Source organism: Haliotis asinina, chromosome 14 (assembly GCF_037392515.1).
Source record: "Haliotis asinina isolate JCU_RB_2024 chromosome 14, JCU_Hal_asi_v2, whole genome shotgun sequence".
NCBI lineage: Eukaryota > Metazoa > Mollusca > Gastropoda > Lepetellida > Haliotidae > Haliotis > Haliotis asinina.
The window spans coordinates 24574882-24598852 of record NC_090293.1 but is presented as its reverse complement, the minus strand read 5'-3'; the positions used below and the strand labels follow the sequence as shown (position 1 = coordinate 24598852).

The 23971-nt window shown below is 39.5% G+C and overlaps 1 protein-coding gene across 2 annotated transcripts; it reads right to left on the bottom strand.

Annotated features, from left to right (window-relative positions):
- Window positions 1–2266: 2266 nt before the first annotated feature.
- Window positions 2267–14981, bottom strand: LOC137261729 (SH3 domain-containing YSC84-like protein 1). 2 transcript variants are annotated; one of them, XM_067799514.1, is made up of 9 exons: window positions 14914–14981; window positions 13226–13385; window positions 12640–12774; window positions 11293–11357; window positions 10176–10417; window positions 9486–9690; window positions 6780–6975; window positions 6452–6610; window positions 2267–5366 (listed from the first exon to the last, which is right to left on the bottom strand). In XM_067799514.1, exons 2-9 carry the CDS (start codon window positions 13338–13340, stop codon window positions 5257–5259), a joined length of 1227 nt encoding a protein of 408 aa, XP_067655615.1. In that variant the 5' UTR covers window positions 13341–13385; window positions 14914–14981; the 3' UTR covers window positions 2267–5256. The 2 variants fall into 2 exon arrangements, with proteins under 2 accessions (XP_067655615.1, XP_067655614.1); XM_067799513.1 differs by lacking the exon at window positions 14914–14981 and having other exon boundaries at window positions 13226–13414.
- Between the last annotated feature and the right edge of the window lie 8990 nt (window positions 14982–23971).

Here is a 23971-nt window from a genome sequence, read left to right as displayed (position 1 = left end):
GCTGAAAGAAGGCTGTTCTACTCCGTGTGTGTGTGCGTGCGTGCGTGCGTGCGTGCGTGCGTGTGTTGGGGTCATTGGCGGAGCCCGGGAATGAATCCCATGGATGAGTGTTAGTTCAGTCGGACGAAATGCTATATTTCCAATCATTATCCACACTTCTGTATAGGGTTTCAAGTAGTCTAACCTATTTATACCAAAATCAACATTCAAAGAACTCAACCATTAAAATGTTTCAACACCTGTGTTATTATGAGCGTCAGAAACTCATTGCTTACCTTGAGAACTCCACGTGAGCCGCCCTTTCTGTGATGCACGTCAAATAGGTACGCCCTCCGCACGTGCACCTCGCTCATAGGCCGATTATGAAATGCATGTTCCGGGGCAAGTATACAATTCATATATGATCAGCTCGATTTATTAGTCACTTATACATTATTTTATTTATTACCATAGGATATTCATTTAGCGCACATATCCACGAAACTGGGCTGAGCTTCGCGTTTCATTATATCACTTTAAGGTGGTGATGGCCCGTGTCCATTTTGAGCTTCCTGAGCCCTGATTAATATGAGAAGAATTTGAACGAAAAACTTCTAAAGAGCATGCACATCAATAAATAACAAATATCCACGTTCGTAAACCAATCAGCTAAGTCATGATATTAGTAACTTAGTAATTTCATAATGTATATTCCATGTGGCTTTACAGGACGACATATCTGGGGAGTGCTTTCATTTTTTGTGTTTAACAGGGAGTGATTATGGATTAGAGATAGGATGAGTCACCGATACACCGATACATCGTGATACATGTAGGTTTGATACAGGTATCGTATCGTCAGCTGGCGTATCGATACAAAATGATACACGACTTTTTATTCAAGACATATTATGCAAAAGTACTTACTCAGAGAAACATACGCAAGTATCGTAGGGTTATGATTACACGATGCCTTTTAGAAAGTGGTCAAATGAAACTAGGCGGCGGACTTTGTGTGCTGGCGATTAGGTGCCTGACTCTGATGATGCGGGTCCGAATCCCGGACAAAAAAGTACTAGAATTTGGACTTTACTGAGAAAGTGAAATCCGAAATATGACGTATGTTGTATCGTAGGGTTACTTGTTTGTTCATGACCATAGTGTTGTTAAATGTAATACACAAATACCGTGAAATTAATTATTTTAAATTGTAATACTGTCATTCTTAAAAAATGTATCATGGTAGTATCGCACGTAAAATATCGCGATATTTATGGTATCGTGACATGGTGTCTCGTCCCAGCTCTAATATGGATTCAGTGTCTGTGTCATCATATCCCATTGTGCAGATCAATGCTCATGATGTTCATTACTGGATTGTCTGGTCCAGACTGGATTGCCGCCACATTGCTGGAATATTGCTGAATGTAGCCTTGAACACCAAACAAAACAAACCAGTGTCAGTCAGTTTGGTTGTTCAATGTCCTTCAGCAAAATTCCAGCACTGAGACTATAGGGAGATGTTTTGGGTTTTTTTTATCCCTGATTCCAGCAAGGAAACCAAACATTGGCTTCACACAATTACATTGGCCTCACACATTTTCTGTGAATTTGGTCGTTTGGTTGTTTGGTTTGCTTGTTTGAGGATGCACTCAGCAAAATTCCAGCCTGTAAGTAATGGCGTCTGGACCAGACAATCCAGTGATGAAAAGCATGACCATCAATCTACTCAATGGATATACAATGATGTAAGGATTTAATCAGACTTTGACAGTCTTTTAAAATGGAATAAGTAAAAGCAGATATACATAATGTGTATTAATGTTTCTATGAAGAGTATTGGTGTTGCCAAAATAAGCATAAATTACATGTGCAAAAAAGTAAATATCCAAGCGTTTTTAGGATATCTTAGCCAGTACAACATCAAGTCATTGGTTCCCAGTTGCACAGTTGCAAAGTTCACCTTGTTGATCACTGGATTTTCTGGTCCAGACTCGATTATTTACAGACCACCGCCATACAGCTGGAATATTATTGAGGGCAGCGTAAAACTTAACTCACTCACTTGAGACATAAAACAGTGTCAGTTTAGCATAAGAGAAATGCATTACTAGTGACAACTTGAGACTTAAAATAGAGTCAGTTTAGCATAAGGTGAATGTGTTAAAAGATGTCTCAAACAAGTACCTCTAAAACAAAAAACGATCTGAGTATAGGCTCCCATCCCTCCATATATGTAAACTCAGGGCCAAAACAAGAAAAAAACACACAAACAAACAAGACGATATCAGTATCCTTTCAAGTGTATTATCATATATTGTGAACAATATTTGATAAAAGATATAACATTGCCATTAGGAATGCAAATAGGTGCAAAATGCATTTGCCGGTAAGAGTGTATCTAAAAATATAAAGTGCATGATAATTTGACCCACAGTTGAGTGCATGAGGGTAAGATGATAAGGTTAAAATGGTACCAAATCAAAATATAACAATTTTGTGTGGATCTTATCCAATTAGATGACATTTTCGGGGGTTCGGAGTTTTGACAGTGATGGCCAATGATTAAATACTGCTTTGAGATGTTTTGTTTTACAATTTTTGTAACATTCTGCAAATTTTTTTATAAAACACCAGTTGTGATATAGGCAGCAGTAGTGTGTTTGTTATGTGAAACCCAGCAACCGCTGCCATGTTGAAAGACAAGGTGAAGGTAAGGTTGCATGTGCTCAAGAATATTTCACTGACATAGCTTCTTGAATTTGTGTTCAGTCCACTAAATACAATGCCACAGTGTAACAAGGATATGCTAGTCCTCTCTAAATACTCTCATGTCAAGCGCCAGGCAGGGTAGCAACAAGTGCCATGTCTTCATGCCTTCTGAGTTAGCCATTGATCCGCTGGTGCTTGCCATTGGGAGCGAAGTGGCCCCAGGTTGTCCACGATCAAGCATCTTGTGATGGGTTAAGGGTGTGGCCTCTCTCAGTAAACTCCTATGTATTTTCATCAGCATGCACTGCATGTGCACTAGCCTACATGTGCTCTTACTTTCACATATCTATATTGGCATGTATGAGTGCCGTCCACTGGTGCCTGCCATTGGGAGCAAGTGGCCCCAGGTTGCCCATAATCAAGCGTCATGCACTGAGTTAAGGGTGTGGACTGTCTCAGCAAACTCCTGCGCAATTTCATCTTCGCGCACTGCATGTGCACTAGCGTACATCTGCTCTAATTTTCACAAACCAAATGGGATTGCTCATTGCAGTCCACCACCAACACATCCTTGTTTGCAAGTAAGCACCAACATTCCACACTCTGACATACAGTGAATCTACTTCATCTCAGAGTGCTAAACGGCCAGGGGCCTGTTTAAAAAAGCGACCATAGCGCTATGACATTTGAAAGTCTAAGTAAAAGAATGGGAGTTACAATCACCTTAGTGCTACGATGGCTTTCTGAAATGGGGCCCTGGAGAAGGGAATGATGAATGTGAGATTCAAGCCACCAGGCTAGCTAAACATGGTCAGGGGAGGCAACTCTGACCAACTAATTGTGGAACCTTTGACAATAGGGTGTACCCTGATCACTCTTGTTTGACAAATGGAACAATTTTGCAGCAAACAATAAATTAACAAATAATGATAAAACAATCATATTCACATGACACCTTTGATTGAACACATGGTGAAGACATACCATTAATGTTGACCTTGACCTTTGAAATGTACACAACAATAAAACATTAAACGAAAAGTTGATAATAGGCTCATAAGAATACACATATACCTGAAAACACCATACCATCCAGCACTGCAGAAAACAGTGAAACGGTTGCTTGACATTGACATAATGTTTGCAAACTTTCATTCCAAAAAACAAATTTTAGAAATCATTGAATATCCTGAAGTCTTTGACAGTCTTTAGAAGATGGAAGAACATGATTAAATGTTGTTATCAATAAAAATGTAATGCATTGTTAAATATTCAGGTATTTTTGTCCTGAGTAAAATAATACATTATTATACATACTTAAAAAATATTTTGCCTCATGTTGAACAAATTTGAATAATCAGTCATTGGTTTCTTTGATTGGCATTTCTGGAAGTTGGAGAGTTAGATAAAAACAAACTTTTTGAATAAACTTCTTTTTTCAGGTAATGCAACATTTTGATACAGATTCCTCCTTGACAGGAATATAAAAATCTGTATTGTCTCACCTGAATAAAGACATTGTTCTATCATAAAGTTGTCCTTATCATACCTGTCATCTGCTGTGAAAAGCAAACACTGAATATGGCATGCTCGCAGACAAATACATTGTCTTGTACAAATATTCTGTAGCTACTTCTTGGCATTACTTTTAGCAGATCACAAAAAAACGATTATTCTCCAGACGTTCAGATGAACTAGTCTATCACAACTGTGATATATATACCAACCAATCTCAGTCACATGGCAGAGGGGACATACACAATACTTCCTTGTGTATAGTTAGCATATTTTTTATAGATAAAAGCCCAGCTGTGTTAAGAGGGCACGTACTACACATGCCGTGATTGCTAGTATCTTGACCATATTTATTTGGAGACTGTATTAAATCAGGTAAATCAGGTCCAAATCCTCTAACGCTAATTATATCTCACTATCAAATAACAAATTATCAAATAAAAACATGTCAGACTTTACAGAACCTTGGAATACACTGTACACAGTGCAGTTGTATGGTGTATGCACTTCATCCCAATACAGACTTTCAAAAAGACAAAATAGGATTGCTTCAGGAGTAGAATATACATTTTGCAATACTATCGTTTCATGAATATGTCAAAATGATTACTGATTACACAGAAAATAAAACATTCACATGTGTAAATATTCTGATTTCATTTGGGTGAAAATGTAACCAATGGTAAATGCGATAATATCAACATCATCATCATCATCATCATCATCATCATCATCATCATCACAGTTTTGATAAGCAAATGTACAAAAACATTAAACATTGAACATTAAACAATGACTTATAATAAATATCTCAGGAACAGTTGCACTCTTGTGCAATCGTCAACAACTGTTGCAGGGGTAGAAGCCAGGTGAGAACACCTCCATTTCACCCCATGACACCCAATATGTCAACCAATCAAATCATTTGTGTACACAGTGACTCATGAAAAGTGAGCATCTTCTCTCCTCTTCATTTCCTGGATCAGAATCTGTGTACAGACAGCCATGTGCAGAATAAATGTCCATCAGCTGGGCTCTGAACAGTGCCTCCTACAAAACTCGGACAAAGTTAGCAGGGAAGATGCCCACCTTGTCATGCAGACTTCCCTCCCACCAATCAAACTGTGAGTCTGTCCTCGTCAAAACCTCGATTTTATCCCCTGAAATGAACATAAGAACAGCTGGCACTTGTTCCATAGGGATAAACATTGAATGGGACCAGAAACAATCTGTGTTTTTTTCCTTTAAAAAACTAGTCTAAAACAGCTGTGAAAATCTGTCTGATACATCAATCCAAATAAAGATGTCTGACCCGCTTGGTTACTATACTACTCAGAGAAAGTTCAGCATCACTCTGTTCATCAGCTCATTTTGTATAAAATTAAACAACTGTTCTCCAGTATCATATTTACAAGAAATACAAGAAAGCATTCCCATCTTATACTATGCCAAGTTTTAAATATTGCAGTCTAAGTGAACTTAGTCTCAGTATTATTTGTTACACTCCTACACTGAGTCTAACAAACCCTAGCAGGTCATGTCAGGTAACCTTTGTGTGACCTATGAACATCTAATCAAATGTGAGTCGGCCGAACGATTTTAGGGGATCTGTAGGGCCATGAAGGGTGCTAACCTTTGGGAGACTACGGAGACATGGAGTCACTAGCTCAGAGACTAAAGGATCCAGGTTAGAATATGCCTTCAGCAACCCATGCTGAACACAAAAAGCCTCGTTGGTTGCAAGAGGCAACTAATGGGATTGGGTGGTCAGGCTTGCTGACTTGGTTGACACATGTTATCAGTTCTAAATTGTGGAGATCGGTGCTCATGCTGCTGATCACTGGACTTGATAATTTACAGCTTTCTGCCACATAGCTGGAATATTGATGAGTGTAGATTAAAAATCAACTCACTCAACATCTCAAAGAATACAAGAATTTACATCGCTGCTGTTCTATAAACACCACTGATTACTGACTGACAGGGCCGGTAGTGGTTAAAGTGTTCGCTTGTCATGCCGAAGACCCGGGTTCGATTCCCCAAATGGGTACAATGTGTGAGGCCCATTTTCTGGTGTCCCCTGCTGTGATATCGCTGGAATATTGCTAAAAGCGGCGTAAAACCAAACTCACTCAGTCACTCACTCACTGAGGAAATATCTGAGAATAGAGGTCTCTGATTTGATCAGTGATAACAGTGGCTGCATGACATTAGTTTCTACGAGTTGTGAAGTAGAGTGACCTACCTGGTTTGAATGAGAGGTCACATGACTGCTGACCTCGGAATGGATGCTCGGCAACAGCAACAAGGTTGTCCCACTTGACAACCGCGTCTGCTTTCTGTGGTTTTCCTGCACTTTGTTTGATGCTCAGGCTGGGTGGCGAGTGTCGGAGTTGTGGCTTGGCTACATTCAAAATACAACATGATATGCATTATTTATCAAAGTTAGTGTGAGAACAAGTTCAGAGTTGGAAATCACAACAATACCCAAGGTCTGTTAATATAGAAAATGCCTGAGGGGTGCATATGTGGAAATAAGCATAATACACCTCCAATAACATAAAATATCTCACCTGATGCAGAAGAAGTTGTTCGTACAACGTTAGTGGTTTTAGTTGTGACAGTTTTCATGGAATAGGTGCGGGAAAATTTCTCAGATGATGCAGCTTCCCTTGCAGACTCGAAAGCCCAGTCATGTGATGATGATTTGTCACGTGACGACTTGACATCCTTCGATTCCCCCTTCTCTTTATCTCCTGAGCGGAAAGCCTGAGTTCAGACATAGAACATCATCAAAACACAATACCACTGGGTACCCTGCTTACTCACATATGGTGACATACAGTGTGAGTGAGTGAGTGAGTGAGTGAGTGAGTGAGTTAGTGACTGATTGGGTGGTTGGGTGAGTGAGTGAGTGAGTGAGTTTTACTCTACTTTTAGCATTATTCGAGCTATGGGAACACTGCAAATGGGTTTCATACATGTAAGGAAGAGAGGATACTTTTATCCTAGGTTACCCCACCACCCAAAGATGCCTGATTAATAAAGGGTTATTCAATAATAAATGAGGGAGTGAGTTTAGTTTTATGCTGCTTTTAGCAATATCACGGTGAGGGACACCAGAAATGGGCTTCACACATTGTCCCCATGTAGGGAATTGATACTGGGCCTTTGGTATGATGAGCAAGAACCAAGCTAACCCACCACCCATATGTCCTAATAAAAGCAGTCATGGCTCAGCAATGAAAAAAATGACATTTTATTGAATAACAAGAATCTGAGTACTAAAAGATCTTTCTTAGGGACACAAGTCCTGGAATCATGTTCATAAGGTTCTATTTCATAGATCAGTAAGTTTCAGATTGGATATAAACACGGTGAACTCATGACAATGGGGTCACATGGAGGTTAAACATCAAAGCAGGACCAGAGTTAGAGTTACATTGCTGATCCAGGGGCATTGTACACCTTCCACAATAGCTGGGTACTTCTGACAAAACTATTGTGTACACCTCCCCTCTTTTCACAATCCTAATCCCAAATGTTAAGTTTCAAAATCTTAGATTTGGCATGAGTCATCAGTATTAGAAGAGACTGTAGAGATTGCTTTAGCATCTCCTCATCCAATGTGAAATAAGCCTATGGTATACTGAGAGCATACCACGGTTATATAACATGGCTGCAATACCGAGATAGGAAAGTGGTTGAAAAGGTGAACAATACTCCAGGCTGTCAACGTATGAAGACAATGAATCAAGTCAGGCATTGTGAACACTTGGGGTGACTACTGAGGTGGAAACAATTTCAATAGTCTATTATAACAAACTATAGTGACTAACTACTGAAGTACCATTGAAACAGCTAATTTATCCTAGAATTCTCATTTGAAGTAATTTCCAGAAGGAATGTGTAATATATATAAAATATAAATAGTTGAAATCTCTTTTACCAGCTGACAAGAAACTTGAAACCCTGATCAAGCAAACAGTTAAACCATAAACCTATTCACAATTTCCAACCTTGCCATGTTTGTTTAAGTGAGTGAGTTTAGTTTTATGCCACATTCAGCAATATTCCAGCTATATGACAGCGGTCTGCAAATAATCAAGTCTGGACCAGACAATTCAGTGATCAACAGCATGAGCACCGATACGTGCAACTGAGAACTGATAACAGGAGTTTACCAGGTCAGCGAGCCTGACCACTTGTTCCCATTAGCTGCCTCTTACAAGCAGACTCGCCTTTTATGGCAAGCATGGATTGCTGAAGGCCTATTCTACCCTGGACCTTCATGGGTTTGTTTGTTTAAGAGGTAACAGGGGCAGATAACTCTAAATCAAAGTGACTGAATCTGGTACTTCCTGTATTTTGTACTGCACATTTACCAACAGAAGTCAATTACTAAACTATTGATAGTCACAAACATTATCAATGCATCAATAGTTTTTCATTTCTACCCTTTATCAATTGCTATCAGAGACTCGAAACAACCATTGATAGTTGGATGCATCGATACAGTCTTTATCAACACACAACCCTCGTATTGAGGAACCAGTTTCATGGGATATTACAGGAACCTCAATATCAACTTGTCCCCTGTGAAATAATTTGGAATCTTTCCATGGCATACTTAGGAATAACACTACAGTTATCATTATCAAATCAACTCTTTCCCATCAAACTCGTAGTGGAACAATAATCCTCGACTAACGCTCAATATATATAATTTTGATGGCATCAAATCATTCCATATAAATTTAAATGAGCCCCTGTAAGATCTTGAAATTGAAGAAATCTAGACTTGATTCAGTTAGAGCTTTAGCACTGTACAAAGGGCTGGGCTGAGTGAAAATGTGGTTGAGGTACATTGAGACTGACTACGATAATCTTTGCTGTCAAAGTAGGAAGACATTTGGCTGCTTATGTAATGTAAACACATCACCATTGTCAAAGACTGCTAGTTTTTTCACTCTGAATACTTACAGACAATTGTGGCGGTATGTTCAACATTCTCTATAAAATATACATTCTACTGAACACAAGCCTGGATGCTACTTATCACAGTACATTCAAAGTAGTGAGTGAGTGAGTTTAGATTAACGCCACTATTAACAGTATCCAGCGATATCATGGGAGAGAACACTACAAATGGGCTCACACACTGTACCCATGTGGGGAATTGAACCCAGCCTTTGGTGTGACAAGAAAGCGCTTTTGAACCATCCGGCTACCCCACCTACTCCCCACTTTCAAAGTGTGTATGAAAACACAACACTCACGCTGAGCTTGCTTGAGACGCCTGCTACAACTACGTCTTTGATTGTGTGCCTGTGTTTCCATGCTTGTTCCTTTGCCATCTGCATTGCTGCCTTCATGGCTTCCTCGCGATGTCTCCGAATAACCTCATACAGGGCATCACACCCCTCCGGTGGATCCACATCCCCTCCCAATATCTGGTAGGCTCGGATGTCTTGTCCATAAAACCTTTGTACACAATAAATTGGAATAAAACAGTTTTAAAAATTATGGCAAATTAAACTTCTCTCAGAGCGTACATTTATATTACAGCAGGATTTGGAGAATATCACAATCAGTTGGAACAAAAGTAACCAGAAGTACCAGCAAAGAAGAATGGTTCTGGCTTGTAAATATAACTGTGTGCGTGCGTGCGCGAGCGCGTGTGTGCGTGTGCATGTGTTCATGCGTGTGTGTGACTTTTGATATGTTTTGGGTAGGGAGGACCTGTTTTGTTACAGAATCCTTGTAGAGAGACAAATATCATGTATGGGGGACTGGTGATTTTAACCCAAAGAAACACGTCAGAAAACACTGGGTACCTGTTTTGACCAGTGTCTCTGAAACCTTACAAACATGAAGTACTAATGCCATCAATTCAAACATATATCAAAAACCAGATGTGTTGGGCAAGACACCAGTAATAGACAAACCTATGGTAACTAGATGCTTACTTCCTGTTGGCATCTTTGCGTTCAATGAGTCCGCTGCCCTCTATAGATATGCCGGCAAATATTCCCTTGGTCTTGGAGTAGGTGTACATAGCTGCTGGACTCCTCAGTGACACATCTCCCTCGATGTTACGCCCCAAGGGCCCCGCAGCGATTGTGAAGTTACCACCCAGAGTCAGGTTACCTCCCTTGGAGAAGGCTTCCACAGCAGACTTCTTGTTCAAAATAATGACAAAGTCTGTCACCTGTTGGATGAAAGGTACTTACAACAAATAAACAGATAGACATATAGACACAATGTTGTGTACACAGAGCACATATAAGGTCTCTGATTCAAATGATGGGATTTGAACCAAAGACATTTATACCAGTCTGATGCCTTATCCATATGACCAACGTGATTAACCTTCTATATGAGACTCCACACTCCATGTGATATACACCCCAACATCAGCAGGCATGTCCAGGTCCCATAGTACAGTTAGCTAAAAATGTGTAGAAAAACAGGTTTTGTAATAGGAGTGAGTGTGTGAGAGGAAGTCTGGTATACATTTTTGTTAAGTTTGGTTCAGTATATTTGCATTGATTAATAAACTGTATTTATTTGGTGAATGTTGAATTATGTTTCTTTTCTGCAAAAATCAAGACTGGAACTATTATAGAACCTAAAAGAAAGGTGTTAAAGGTTCCGGTTTCAGGCAATAAGTCAACATCCACTGAAAACAATACACAGTGCAAAGTCTGCTACTGAAACCATTCAGGAATATCAAACCTTGAACCTTACTGCCACAGGGCAACTTGCCGCAACAGAATCACCTATTACAAATGTTCATAGTTTTGGATTTTGTAAAAAATGTGAACCACAAACATTCACAACAGAGATCGGAAACCATGTTCACAGAGGTTACACTCATAACCTCCTGTGGGATCACTCCATGCTGCCTTATGTCCTGTATGCATCCAGAAACCAAAGACAAAAGAAGGTAATTCTCTAGCAGATCAAAGAAAGTCAACCATCTTGCTGGTTCTAGCTTCCTAACTACAGGTCCTAGGTAGACAGCATTGTGTTTGGTGATCCTATTCATCAAAGTGATAAAATTGGATGTATTTCCCCACCTACCTCAGCTCCAATCTCAAATCCTCCTCCGAGACCAGCTATTCCTATTGCACTGGGAGCAGACCAACCTAGAAAACCAAACATGAATGCACTGAAAGAGTCACTGCTTTTAGCATTTTAGCAAGAATTAGCACCAGTCTTTTAACTTAATAAGTGTTATAACACTCCCTCAAAATGTTGATAACCATTTGTCATCTTCGGTCACGTCAGTGTTAACTGCCGTATACCACACATCAACCACAACTTTATCTCTATGTACACACACATCCCTTCCGTGATAATGTCCAGGGTATACATTGCAATAAATCTCCACTATACCCTGGATGCATCTACGGTGATTTTATTACCTCCCTTGGCTTGCTTTGTATCAAATATGGTGTCTACTCTGGGAAGATGAGCGTGCCAATCACAATTCACTTTTGCTTTTTAATTTATCTAACCGATTAAACTTGGCAACACAAATGATGCAGAGGTACTCTGAAAGAGGTAGAAGAAGGTCTATTTTTTTTTTTAATTTAGTTTTAAATATATATATATACAAGAAAAATCTTATTAATTACAACTTCTTGATTTATTTTTCACTAAGAACAAGACTAGAAATGTTGTGAAAAATAAATCAACAAGTTGCTATCCATAAGAATTGTCTTGTATCACCTCACCAACTTCTAAATGCCTTTGAAGAATCTCGTTTTAAACATAGTTTTAAATTGTCTGTATGATTTCTCCCAAAATCTGAGTCGCACTGCAAACAAACCTTCATGGCTATCTTTGTTGACACTGATAGTGGTAAGCTTGGCTGTAAAGGTGCCTTAGCTGATTGGCTACTGTGAGAATGCAGAACCAGCAAAGGGAGGTAATACAATCATCATAGATTATCGAGGATGTCAAATCCAAGTGTCATGGATTTCCAACTCTTTATTATAATTCCTTTTCTGCACCGAAGATAGTATCTTTAAACAGACTGAAGAAAATTACAGGATGTGAAAATGAAGGATATCATCCACCATCATTTTTGGGGTACAGTTACAAATGTTCATATTTACTTTTTCAGAGATGTAGCTGACAAACATGTCTTAAAGGTAATACAAGAGAAGGACTAAAAGTGAGGTCTTGTTGCCTTAGCCTACCACCAGTGTATTGACATTGTACTTCTACCTATCACTGGTGTACTTATATTGTACCTCAGCCTACAACAGGTGTACTGACATTGTATCTCAACCTACCACAGGTGTACTGACATTGTACCTCCACCTACCACAGGTGTACTGACATTGTACCTCCAACTACCACAGGTGTACTGACTTGTACTTCAACCTATCACAGACGTACTGATATTAAACCTAAACTCACCACAGGTGCGCGAGTCCTCATCAGCATCATCAAGCTTGGCGATGACAATCCCACTGCCTCCTCGTGCCGTAACCAGGAAGCCCGCTTTCACCACGGTCAATATGGCAAGACCCTTGGCCTTCGCTAGAATACCAGCTGCAAACAACACAGTGTGAAAGTATTCATAACAAACGTTGGTGAGACCGTAGCCACTGAGTAATACTGATGAACTGACGCTGTGGCGGCCGTACTGAAAGTTAGATTCAATTTCTTTGAGCAAATTTTGAGCATGACATGTCAGCTTAACCTGAAAGTCCAAAGTTTTGATGGTCTAAGATGTTGACCACTACGGTGAAACAAGCTTCATCTCCTAATCATTCTTAAGACCTTAGGTACCAAGAAGTCAGCAGTCATGCTCTTGTTGAAAAGTGTCAAAAATAGTATTGCAACACCTAGTAAGTATGTGCAAAACTTAAGTGATTACATTTTGGAAATGAAAAATTTCCCCACCATGGCCTAGATTTTCAAAGCTCCTTTAGGGCTAAGATAGTCGTAACTTAATGTTAATGTATGGCACTTACAACTATCATAGGTCTACTCCACATACCAGGTATAAGTTTGTCAGGGCCAGCTCTAGCGCTTGGCATGGTGAACTCTCGCAGGATTTTGGCCGCCTTCTTGGCCTCTGACTTGAGGCTGTGAGGTATGGGTGTGTTCACCATTGTGATTGATTGGCAGTTCCTCGTCTACATTCCCATGGTTACCATCTACAACAAACTGGGAACATTATTTCCATTTCTTACATGTGATCTCTTATATCTCTGATTTGTAGCTGAAGAGATCTGCAAACTTTATGATTTAATGTTGGTGAGAAAACATCTATTACAGTACTGTCAGATATATAAAAATAATAGGTTTTTTTCACATTAATATCTACAGTTTATGTAATTAATATGTGAAAGAGTAAAATATCTGTTAAACAAACAGCCTAACTACAATCTGAGTGGTAGGGAGATAGGGAACACAGCAAAAAGACTTTACTGAACAGAGATCAGTGGAGAAATGAGCAATGCAGGTTGTTTTCCATGTCCAAAGACACTTATTTGGAACAGACCATGACTTTATTCAAATTAGTGTGCAATGATATTGTATTATAAATGTCACTTTTTAACTGCCCATTCTAAAATTAACCTTTGTTTTATTATAAATGATAGCTAGTGTAAAAAGAAATATGTTTAATACTCTATTAAGGATGTAGCCACCAACAAGTCTCACTATCACTATAAAAGGAAACAGGTAGGATGGGTCGTCTCAAACGGTGTGTCATGGATGGTGCTTGCGGTTGGGCTCTGGGATAGAGATATCAGCTGAGATATATAATCTCGAGCACTCAGGAAATTAAATTAGCAAAGCAAACTTCATGTCATAAAAATTTACAAATAATATTGAGTCCTGTCGATCTTCGGGTGGTCATGTCACCTATGGTTATATACATTCACACATTTAATAAGATGGCTGAAATAATCTTTTCTATGGGTATCATACACTTTTACACATCTCAACATAAGTTTATGAAAAAAAGGCATGTAAGATGTTAATCAACAGACGAGACATACTCGACACATGGAAAGGCATAACATATTTTTTAGATGACTCCTTTTGTCTGTCGGCAGCATGTGCATTTCATGCCAGGTGAGTCGACGATCTGTCATCATAATTGGCTGAATGACCTTATTGCCATCTATAATCTGACCTATTGTTTTCAGCAGCTGGTCGTATTTTTCCAAGTCTAGTGTGATTTTAGGGGTAAGCATTCCTTTCTGGATATCCCGTCACACACCCCACTGAATGCCCATTCAGGCCCAAGTGGGTTATTTTGACATATTCTATTTGCACTTGTCAAAAGTCTAGGGATACAAAGCAGCAGCAAAAAAACTGTTGCTTTTTCTGTTTATGACAGCACTTTATCACAGGCTTTAATTTTAAGCCTTTACATAACTTTGACATTCAGACAGTTTGTTTTTACAAGTAACATATGGAATCACAGCAAAACTAATAATTGATGTAAGTAGCATGATTTCATAAACACATTCCATGAAACTTTCTATCAAATATAGGCATCCGTGAAAAACATCGAATATGGTGCTGTGAAGATAATCTACGATTCGGTCTACGAAGAAATGTAGACACTATAATTTTCATTCGAAACAGAAATCATTGTTGACCATCGTGATACAAGACAGTGTTAAACAAGGAACAGCGTTGACGTGACATGACTGTGTAATACTGTTTTACCATACGACAAATATACCGCCCTCCGCAAATTTCGGTTGAACAATTTCTTTACTTCCGCGTTACAAAGCAACGAGAGTAACGTCCCTTTATAAATCTCGACTCAGAAAGACATAACTCCAAATGCTTTCAGCACCTAATTTGTACATAGTGTTTTCGTTGTAATATTTCAGATTAAAATAAATAAAACTTTATATAAAGTTTTATTATAAACTCGTTGCAAGAGACAATACAAATGAAAAGTTTAAGGGTTTAGTTCCAGAAGAAATAAACAGTGACCACACCCCTTCCTCCAAGAAGTGGGAAGTATATACAAACAAGAAAAAAAGAGACTGCAAGCTTGAAGGGGTGTGGTCATAAACGATATACAGTATGGTTCAAAATTATTGAGAATTGCTAAAGCATTTCATATCATTAAACGAGAACAAATCAGATAAAATTGAATGTATTGTGAAAGTGAACTGACCTTTTCATGTTGTGTAGGTAACAATTTAATATTTTATCAAGTCTCCTTGAGCTTCACGGCACAGTCTAAGACGGGTAGGCATACTTCCTATCAGAGAGGTTAGTGTCTCGTGAGTTATGCTGTCCCAGTATCGGACCACTTCTCTCTTCATGTCTTCAATTTTTGTCAACCCCTTTTGATTCACACATTCCTTCATCATCCCCCAAATGTTCTCAATGGGATTTAAGTCAGGACTATATGCAGGAAATGGTAAAGCAGTCACATTTTTCTCCTGAAACCACTGCTTGGCATGTTTTGCGGTGTGTTTAGGATCATTATCTTGCTGCAAAATCCAGTCATTTCCATAAAACACACGTGCACTTGGAAGGAGAAAATGATCTAATATGTTAGTGTAGCGTTGACTTGTCAGATTTCCCTCAAACACACACAGCGGGGTCGTTCCTAATAAGGATATCCCTCCCCATACATGAAACTTTGGGCTGTATTTAGGTCGTCGATACAACGGTGCTGACGCAGACTTTGTCCATATTTTCACATTATTGGGATATACCCATATTGAGCTTTCATCAGTAAAAATCACATTTTCCCAGTCAAAGTTTTCATGTGCCAAACACCACTCAACACGCCTGTCTTTATGTTCTTGTTTCATGAGAGGAGAAGGAATTACCTGATGTTGGAGATGCTTGCCCTTTGCTTTTTAGACGCTAAAATTCCCAGCTGGACGCGATCTGAGAAGTCCAATTTTCTGGGTCTCCCTGCTCCTTTCTGGTGCCCAAAATCCTTTCTCTCTTTAAAATTCTTCCTAATCCTATACACAGTAGAAAGAGGAGTTCCTGTTCTCTCTGCCAATGTATTTACATCATCAATTCCTTGATTACACAACTCAAAAATCAACCTTCTTTTATCTTCAGCAGACATTGTTGACAGTGCTGAGGAAAATGACGTCTGCTACAAATTCAGGGGAGGTAACTCTAACTGTACTATACTCAGTAGGCCAAGATGAGTTACCTCCCTTATACCATTACTTAGTTTTAAGTATCAGTGAATCAGTTGAGGTGTTAGGATAGCTCAAAGTAAGAAGAAAAATTCTCAATAATTATGAACCAGACTATATATTAATGTTGCAACTTGCATAATATATGCTTACATCATGCACAAATGAAGTATGAAAAATGCATGCATAAATGGGAATTAATGCAAATCAAATAATAAAGGCTGTTTTGCTTTACATACAGGGTTACATGTATATTACTATGGGATCACAACATGCCAATAACCAAAAGCATAAATACAATAAAATGAATAAAAAGGGGAAACCCCATTTTCATGTCTATGGAGAAAGAAAAAAGGTTTTGGCTTAAAAGTGGATTTGGGTGGGAGCAAAAAGCAATTTTGAAAAGTGAGAGCACCAGACCGAGGCCAGGCTTATATGACACCCCCGCACCCCAGGGAGCTGACCCCAAGGCCAAGCTGACCTCTAATTGTAACTCGAAAATGAGGTAGCAACAATACCTACAAAATAAAACACCTCGGCATAATTATATATAATACATATGTTTATTACTCACCCGACGAAGATATCACTGTTTATTAATTTACAAAGTTATGGCACATTGTGTAATAACATTGCATGATGCCGTATGTATGACGTCAAAGTGTTTTACAGTTATGACGTGGCAATGCTAATACCTCTGTCACAATAGTATTAGAGCTTGCTTGACTCGAAGAAAGCTGAGTGTTACCACGTGGACTCTTTGAATTCTTAGGAAAGAAGTACTTTGCACGATATTATTTTGATAATGTTGGATGAGTAATAAATAAAACACTAAACTATGTCACGTGTAACACCATATTTTTGAAACACGTGAGTGGTATCGGCATTTAACTCGCTTTCGCTCTTTAGATACCAAACCATTCACTCGTTTCATAAATATGGTATTACACGGGGCATAGTTTAGTATTCTCTGTTTATAAACCAATTGCAGCTTTATTATATATATTTTATTGTAGCTTTATTATAACGTTCCACACGAGTTAATAGAAATAGGGGAACGTGTGATCTTGTTCAAGTTGTTGACGTCATACAGACATCAGATCTAGTGACGTCACAATTGATGTGGACATCTGGCTGTATAACCTACCTCACAGAGCCATGGGTTATCAGCTTTATCACACGATTTGCACAAACCGGTGAAAAAAGCAGACCGAATTTGTTTATATGACCCTAGAGGTAGTAGGCACCTGCACTACGTTTTTGATGTGTTCGCACAAGACACATTTTGTTTATGTGTACGCATTACTTACAACTTTGTGTGTACAAGGTGCAAATGTTAGATGTATCCACACATGGTGCAAACGTTTGATGTAAACACAAGGCACAAAACTTTTATGTATTTGCATAAGGTACAAATGTTAGTTGTATTCGCACATGACACAAACGTTTAAGTTATTCAGACATTTCCTGAAGAGCAAATAGCACCTGTTCCGCACCTGCCTGACTTTCATTATAAAATATCATAAAAAGATGTTTCAAAGTTATGTGCCGGAAATAGACCTTATTTGCCTTTGAAATGACACATAAAAGATATGAATATATCAAAAGGATGCATTTTACTGCGAAATCGTACATATACTGAACACCATATATAACCATACGTGTTTGACGTGTTACCATGTGCCGCCATGTCACATTTGTTTTGCGTTGTAATTAAGGATTCAGTATAGATATTTGTTAATTTGTTTGAGATAAACAGAACCCCGATAAGCAAAATATATTTTGAATAGTTGACAAGTGTATTTACACTATCTTTCACGTTGTGATTCGGAGGAGAGCCTTCGATTTTACGTGGTTATAAAATAATCGCGAAACACGGAACACAAACGCTCTAGGTCGGTGTCAAATGGGAGTAGTACATACAAATATCTATGATGAAATCATAACTATATGTAATACATTCAGACTGTGGAAGTGACAGCAGATGATAGTACTAGGCAACTATTCCGATCTGAATTGCTTCAATAGTCACCGAAGCGTACCTAAATCCTCTTGGGATGTCTGTGGTTGAGTAACAAACTGTTTTATCATGTCGCGGATAAATGCTGGAACCCACGACAAATGGGTATTGAAAAATATTTGATGACATTGAACATTTCACGTTACACCCAAACATACTCACATACTGAGAACAACATGACAACGCGTGTACTAGAATAGGGGCGGTGTGGTAGCCTAGTGGTTACAGCGTGTGCTAGTCACGCCGAGGTCACGGGTTCCATTCCCCAAATAGCCACAAGTTGTCAAGCTGTCCTCTGTCTTGCCATTGCTGGACAATGGCTAAAACGGGGTGAAAAACCAAACTCAATCACCGTCACTCACATGGCTCAACTGGCGACTGTAACGGGACTGAGTGATGACCACTCGGCTCAGCTCGAGACCCAGCAAAACAAAGGCAGTGAATGTATTTCCCATTCAGTTACCCACAAACCCAACATGGTGCGGATAGCTCTTTTCAGTAAACCACGGTGGACAAGAGAATCGAACACGGCGGTAAAGATGTCATCATTTTCATATTGCGAACATCGATATTCATGATGACATTTGATTTTCTGGTTCAGATAATTTTTAGACCGCCGTCATATGGAATATTGTTGAGTGCAGCCATCTAAAATCAACAAATCACAGCATGCATGAGACACTTCTGGGCAGAAAGGATTAGACTTCACCGACCTGTGCATGCTTGTCGTAAGAGGCGACTAACGGAATTGGGTTCGCTGACTTGGTTGACACATGTCATCGGTTCCCAGTTGCGCAGATCGCTACTCATGCTGTTGTTCACTGGATTGTCTAGTCCAGACTTGATTATTTACAGACCGCCGCCATATAGCTGGAATATTGCTGAGTGTGGCGTAACACAGCAAACGAATACATGTGTACCCGGCCCCATTCTACTAGTCCTCATACCCTGATGCTGCAGGTTGCAGACGTTCATTGCATTGGTAAAACACACGAGTAACCCACAAAAACCTACATAACTCATGGATATAGGATCCTGGCACGCCCATGGGACATAATCTAGCACAACGATCAGCGACGTGACTACATGTATTTCATCCACTGTTGAGTACATAGAAACATAAAACGTAAAAAAATCAACGAGATCTAAGAGGATCAACGTGTTGTCTGTTGTTTGTTTGATCACAAAATGATCACTTTTCTTTCTTGACTGACGAGATAAAATAGGTTTTAAAGCTGGGCTTGAGAATATTAAATCTGTATAACCACGTGCGCTTGCATGTGTTCCTTTGTGCACGAGTGAATGTGGACTTGTCCGTTTGTGTGTACGAGTCCCAGCATATAATAATACACACACACACACACACACACACACACACACACACACACACACACACACACACACACACACACACACACAGACACACACACACACACACATGGCTATAATGCAGCAGTATAACGTTATATACCCTATTCAAACAAACCATTCGGACTCCGATTGAGTGAGTGAGTGAATGAGTGTGGTTTTACGCCGCTTCTAGCAATATTCCATCAATATCCACTAAGCACGGACGCTTTAACCACAGGGCCACCCACCCCACCGCACCTACGGATTCCGAGCCGACATGTCTGTATTGTCTCCCCTTGATGCCCCGAAACACGCCGAGTCATTGAAAGAGTGAGTGGGTGAGTGAGTGAGTTTAGTTTTAAGCCGCACTCAGCAATATTCCAGCAATAGGGCGGTGGTCTGTAAATAATCGCGTCTAGACCAGACAATCCAGCGATCAACAACATAATACAAAGGGTAAAAACGAGTAGCATACTATAACGTCGTTTGTTTTGACGAGATCAAGTCACCGATTTCTCGCTTTCCTGGGCGACACTGCGTCCTCTCGAGATGGTGTGTTGGATATGATTCATGCGAGATCCGCAAAGCGTGTTCGTAAAGATCAAAGATACCCTAACTGAGATGAATCATCCAACGTGTCCAAAACGATTCGACGTTGCTGTGCATCTGTTTTGAAAGCATTTCGTGTTTAATGAACTCATACTTACGTCAGTACAATGGCTATCGTAATTTTGCTTTTTTTCTGTGGAAGTAACGATATATTAGAGACAATAATCAGAAACTAATAAACTCACTGACCAAGATTGTTACGCCACTTATAGCAATATACTAAGGATATGACGGCTGAGGGTAACAGAAGGTGACTTCACACATTGTGTCCATAAATAAACAAGGCGACGGGAAATTCATCCATGATACACTGCATCTGTTGGTCATACGAGATGTACACAGATGACACTCCTTTAACACAATGCTGAGGGGTGGAGATGCGTGTTTCATATGAATACAAACACGCACGTACGTACGTACGCACGCACGCGCACAAGCTCACACATCCCTGCACCGCCATGTCCACACCCACCCAATATACAAGGCGAGAACTGTGTGTAAATAGAGAATATGTTTTTAACACTACCATTAACGGTGGGCGAGCTGACTAAGTGATCCAGGGAGGCTTAAGTGCCGGGATCGAGCCCACCTGTGACCGGGTGTGAAAACTTAGGAGTCAACTTTGTGTGCAGACTCTTCAGTGTTGTCACATGCTCTAGTGCACAGTACACAACCCTGTGCACTTGTAAGAACCCACGAATCCGTTGGTGTATATATGACCAGGCGGTGGCCTCATAAATATGTGCATACACCTAGTTGCGGGTACACCAACGTGCAGTGAACGTGGACACATTACGGTTACTGTGTGTCCCAGACGACCCAGCTGTTAAAGGGTACCTCGTTATTATGAGAAAGCCACGATGGCTCGGTGCGCCTAGTGGCTGCAACAGTTGTATACTCCCAAGGGAGTTGAGATTGTCAATACGATGTGCTTTTGAGACTGACATCCAGTGATCGAAAGAAAACAATACTAGCGCCATGAGCATGCGCTAGTGTGTGGATATGTGCGCTGTATGAATATCCTAAATCCTATCCTAAATGCATAAATAATATGAAAAAATACCCCCAAAATCAAAAACTCCTAACATCGATGATACCGTTTCCCAGTAGAATATTTACAAGCAAGGTGTAAATACGGCACTGTGAGGAGTTTCGATACGCACGTTCCCCAACAATAGCCACAACACCAATGGACATTGACGTCGCAACACGGAACATGGTGGGCACAAGACGCTTCGGCGTGATTACCGCAGGAAACGGGCACTGGCGGCTTATGGCGATGACTGAAGTACATTGGCGACGCATCGGAAACGGGATGTGACGCTCTGCACTTGGTTGTGAAATTTGGGAGATGTGTTCCTCAATTATTTTATGACTGTTTGTGAGGAAGGATTTCTTCTACAAGACTTCTGGGCGTTATTCGGATTTTATCTTTAAAAGGTATTGTTTGTATTTATGAAATGTTATCTCACTAAACCCTGGTGAAGGCAGTGGTCATGGTACAAAATTTTTGGCAAGGGGAGGGGGGATTCCGATGATGACTTTTATACCAAAAAGCATGTGAAATGAGTAAGATCCTCCTGACATGTAGGTATAAAGTAACTGACCCCCCACCCACCCCCAGTGTCATGTATAAAATCAATGACACCCTTCTAGTACATTTGAACAATGGGTGTGTTGTTGGGCAGGGGGTTGGAGGGGGAGTGGCAGAACAAAATGGGTGATCTTGACTTAAAATCATCACCAAGAACTCCCATGCCATAAACTATGAAGGGCCCCTAAAATACATACAGCACATTCATCAGGCTGAAGGCTACTGAACCCTCGGTTCCCATCATGGGTACAACATGCGAAGCCCATTTCTGGTGTCCCTCCTCTGTGACATTATTGGAATATTATTAAAAGTGAAAAACTCACTCACCCAGGTGTGATCATTGTTAGGTCAGAGACCTTCACAAATTGCAACTATAGTTTGATAGATTAATCAAGTTATGTAATAATAATAGACAGAATTTCTGTGTGAACCCTATTGCCCTATATACACTTCACTGTACTATGATAACAATATATCATGCTTTGTAAAGTATACATAATTTTATCTGTTAGTTTGTCCAAAGCTTGACTTTAGAAAGAAATGCTTTGCTGATTGATCTTCTTATTTGAATGTAGCCTATGAAGATCTGGGTTAGAATTGGTCTTCAGCTACCCTGTTGTAAGAGGTGATTCTGAGGATTAGGTGATCAAGCTTGCTAGGGGTAGAATAGGCCTTCAGCAACCCATGCTTGCCATAAAAGGCAACTATGCTTGTTGTAAGAGGCAAATTAACGGAATCGGGTGGTCAGGTTCGCTGACTTAGTTGACACATGTCATCGGTTCCCCATTGCACAGTTCAATGCTCATGCTGTTGATCACTGGATCCAGACTTTATTATTTACAGACCGCCGTCATATAGCTGGAATATTGCTGAGTGTGGCTTAAAACTAAGCTCACTCACTCTCTGACTTGCACATGAATGGGTCATATCCCAGTCATAGAGGTTGATGCTCATAATTTCAGTCACTGGTTTGTCTGGTCTTGACACGATTATTACATACCACCATCATTAAATTCTATCATCCGAAACTTTGTTCGTCCTGAGATATTGTTTGCGTGAGATCAAATGATATCTCCTAGGACAGCTTGAAAAGTACAGAGTCATGTTAAACAGACAGCCATAATTTGCATGTCAGTTTAACAAATGTTTGGTTTCAGTTTCAGAGATAACATAACTTTTTACTCAAATCTCAAACTGAGTTTCACAATTTGAAACAGTTGAATTTTTAACTCAACTGCATTTTTTTATATAAAAACCCGAACATCTTAAGGAATCTACCCTCGAAACTCAATTGTTTCCTATAGTTTGAGTTTTGTGCCAATTTCAGTTCAATCTGTGAAAAGCGTTTTCTCAAATTTGAGAAAAATCTCAGACTTAAGTCAAAACTCAGACTTAAGTTTGTTTCGAGAAATTGGGGCCTGGTGTTTTTATGCACTTGGCATTAAATTTAGAACAAATAAAATTATCTGACACAAATATGGAATAGGAAACACATTGAGCTGAACAAAGAGGACAGCATGACAGTGATGGGAAGTGAGGACGCCTTACACACATGAAAATCAGTTTCTAAATATATGGAATTTTCTGTCCCTGACCAATTAGGATCATTACAGAAGATTACATCATGATTAAATGTAGTTTAAACGTAAGTACTAGACAGGTAACCACTCATTAGAGCTCTCTGAATTGTGTCCCTTGTGTCCCAAGTAATCTGTTTATGGGATTACTCACTCATTCACCCATAATGCTCTTCTTTAAATTTTATGTTAACTGTGAGGCTGTTGGATGTTAAATAAAATTTGTACATAGAGTTAATCATACTAAACAAAAGTTATTTAAAATGAAACTAGTTGATAATGACTTCAGGTGGATCTGTAAGTGAGGCTGTTTTATATGTGATAAATATATATATATATCCTCTGTAGTGACTCAAATGGCCCTCACTGTTTTGATGTTGGTACTTTCAGAGAATGGTGAAAGATTTTCCCGATTAGTGCTGATCAGATCCTGGTTGTTGATTTAAATTCA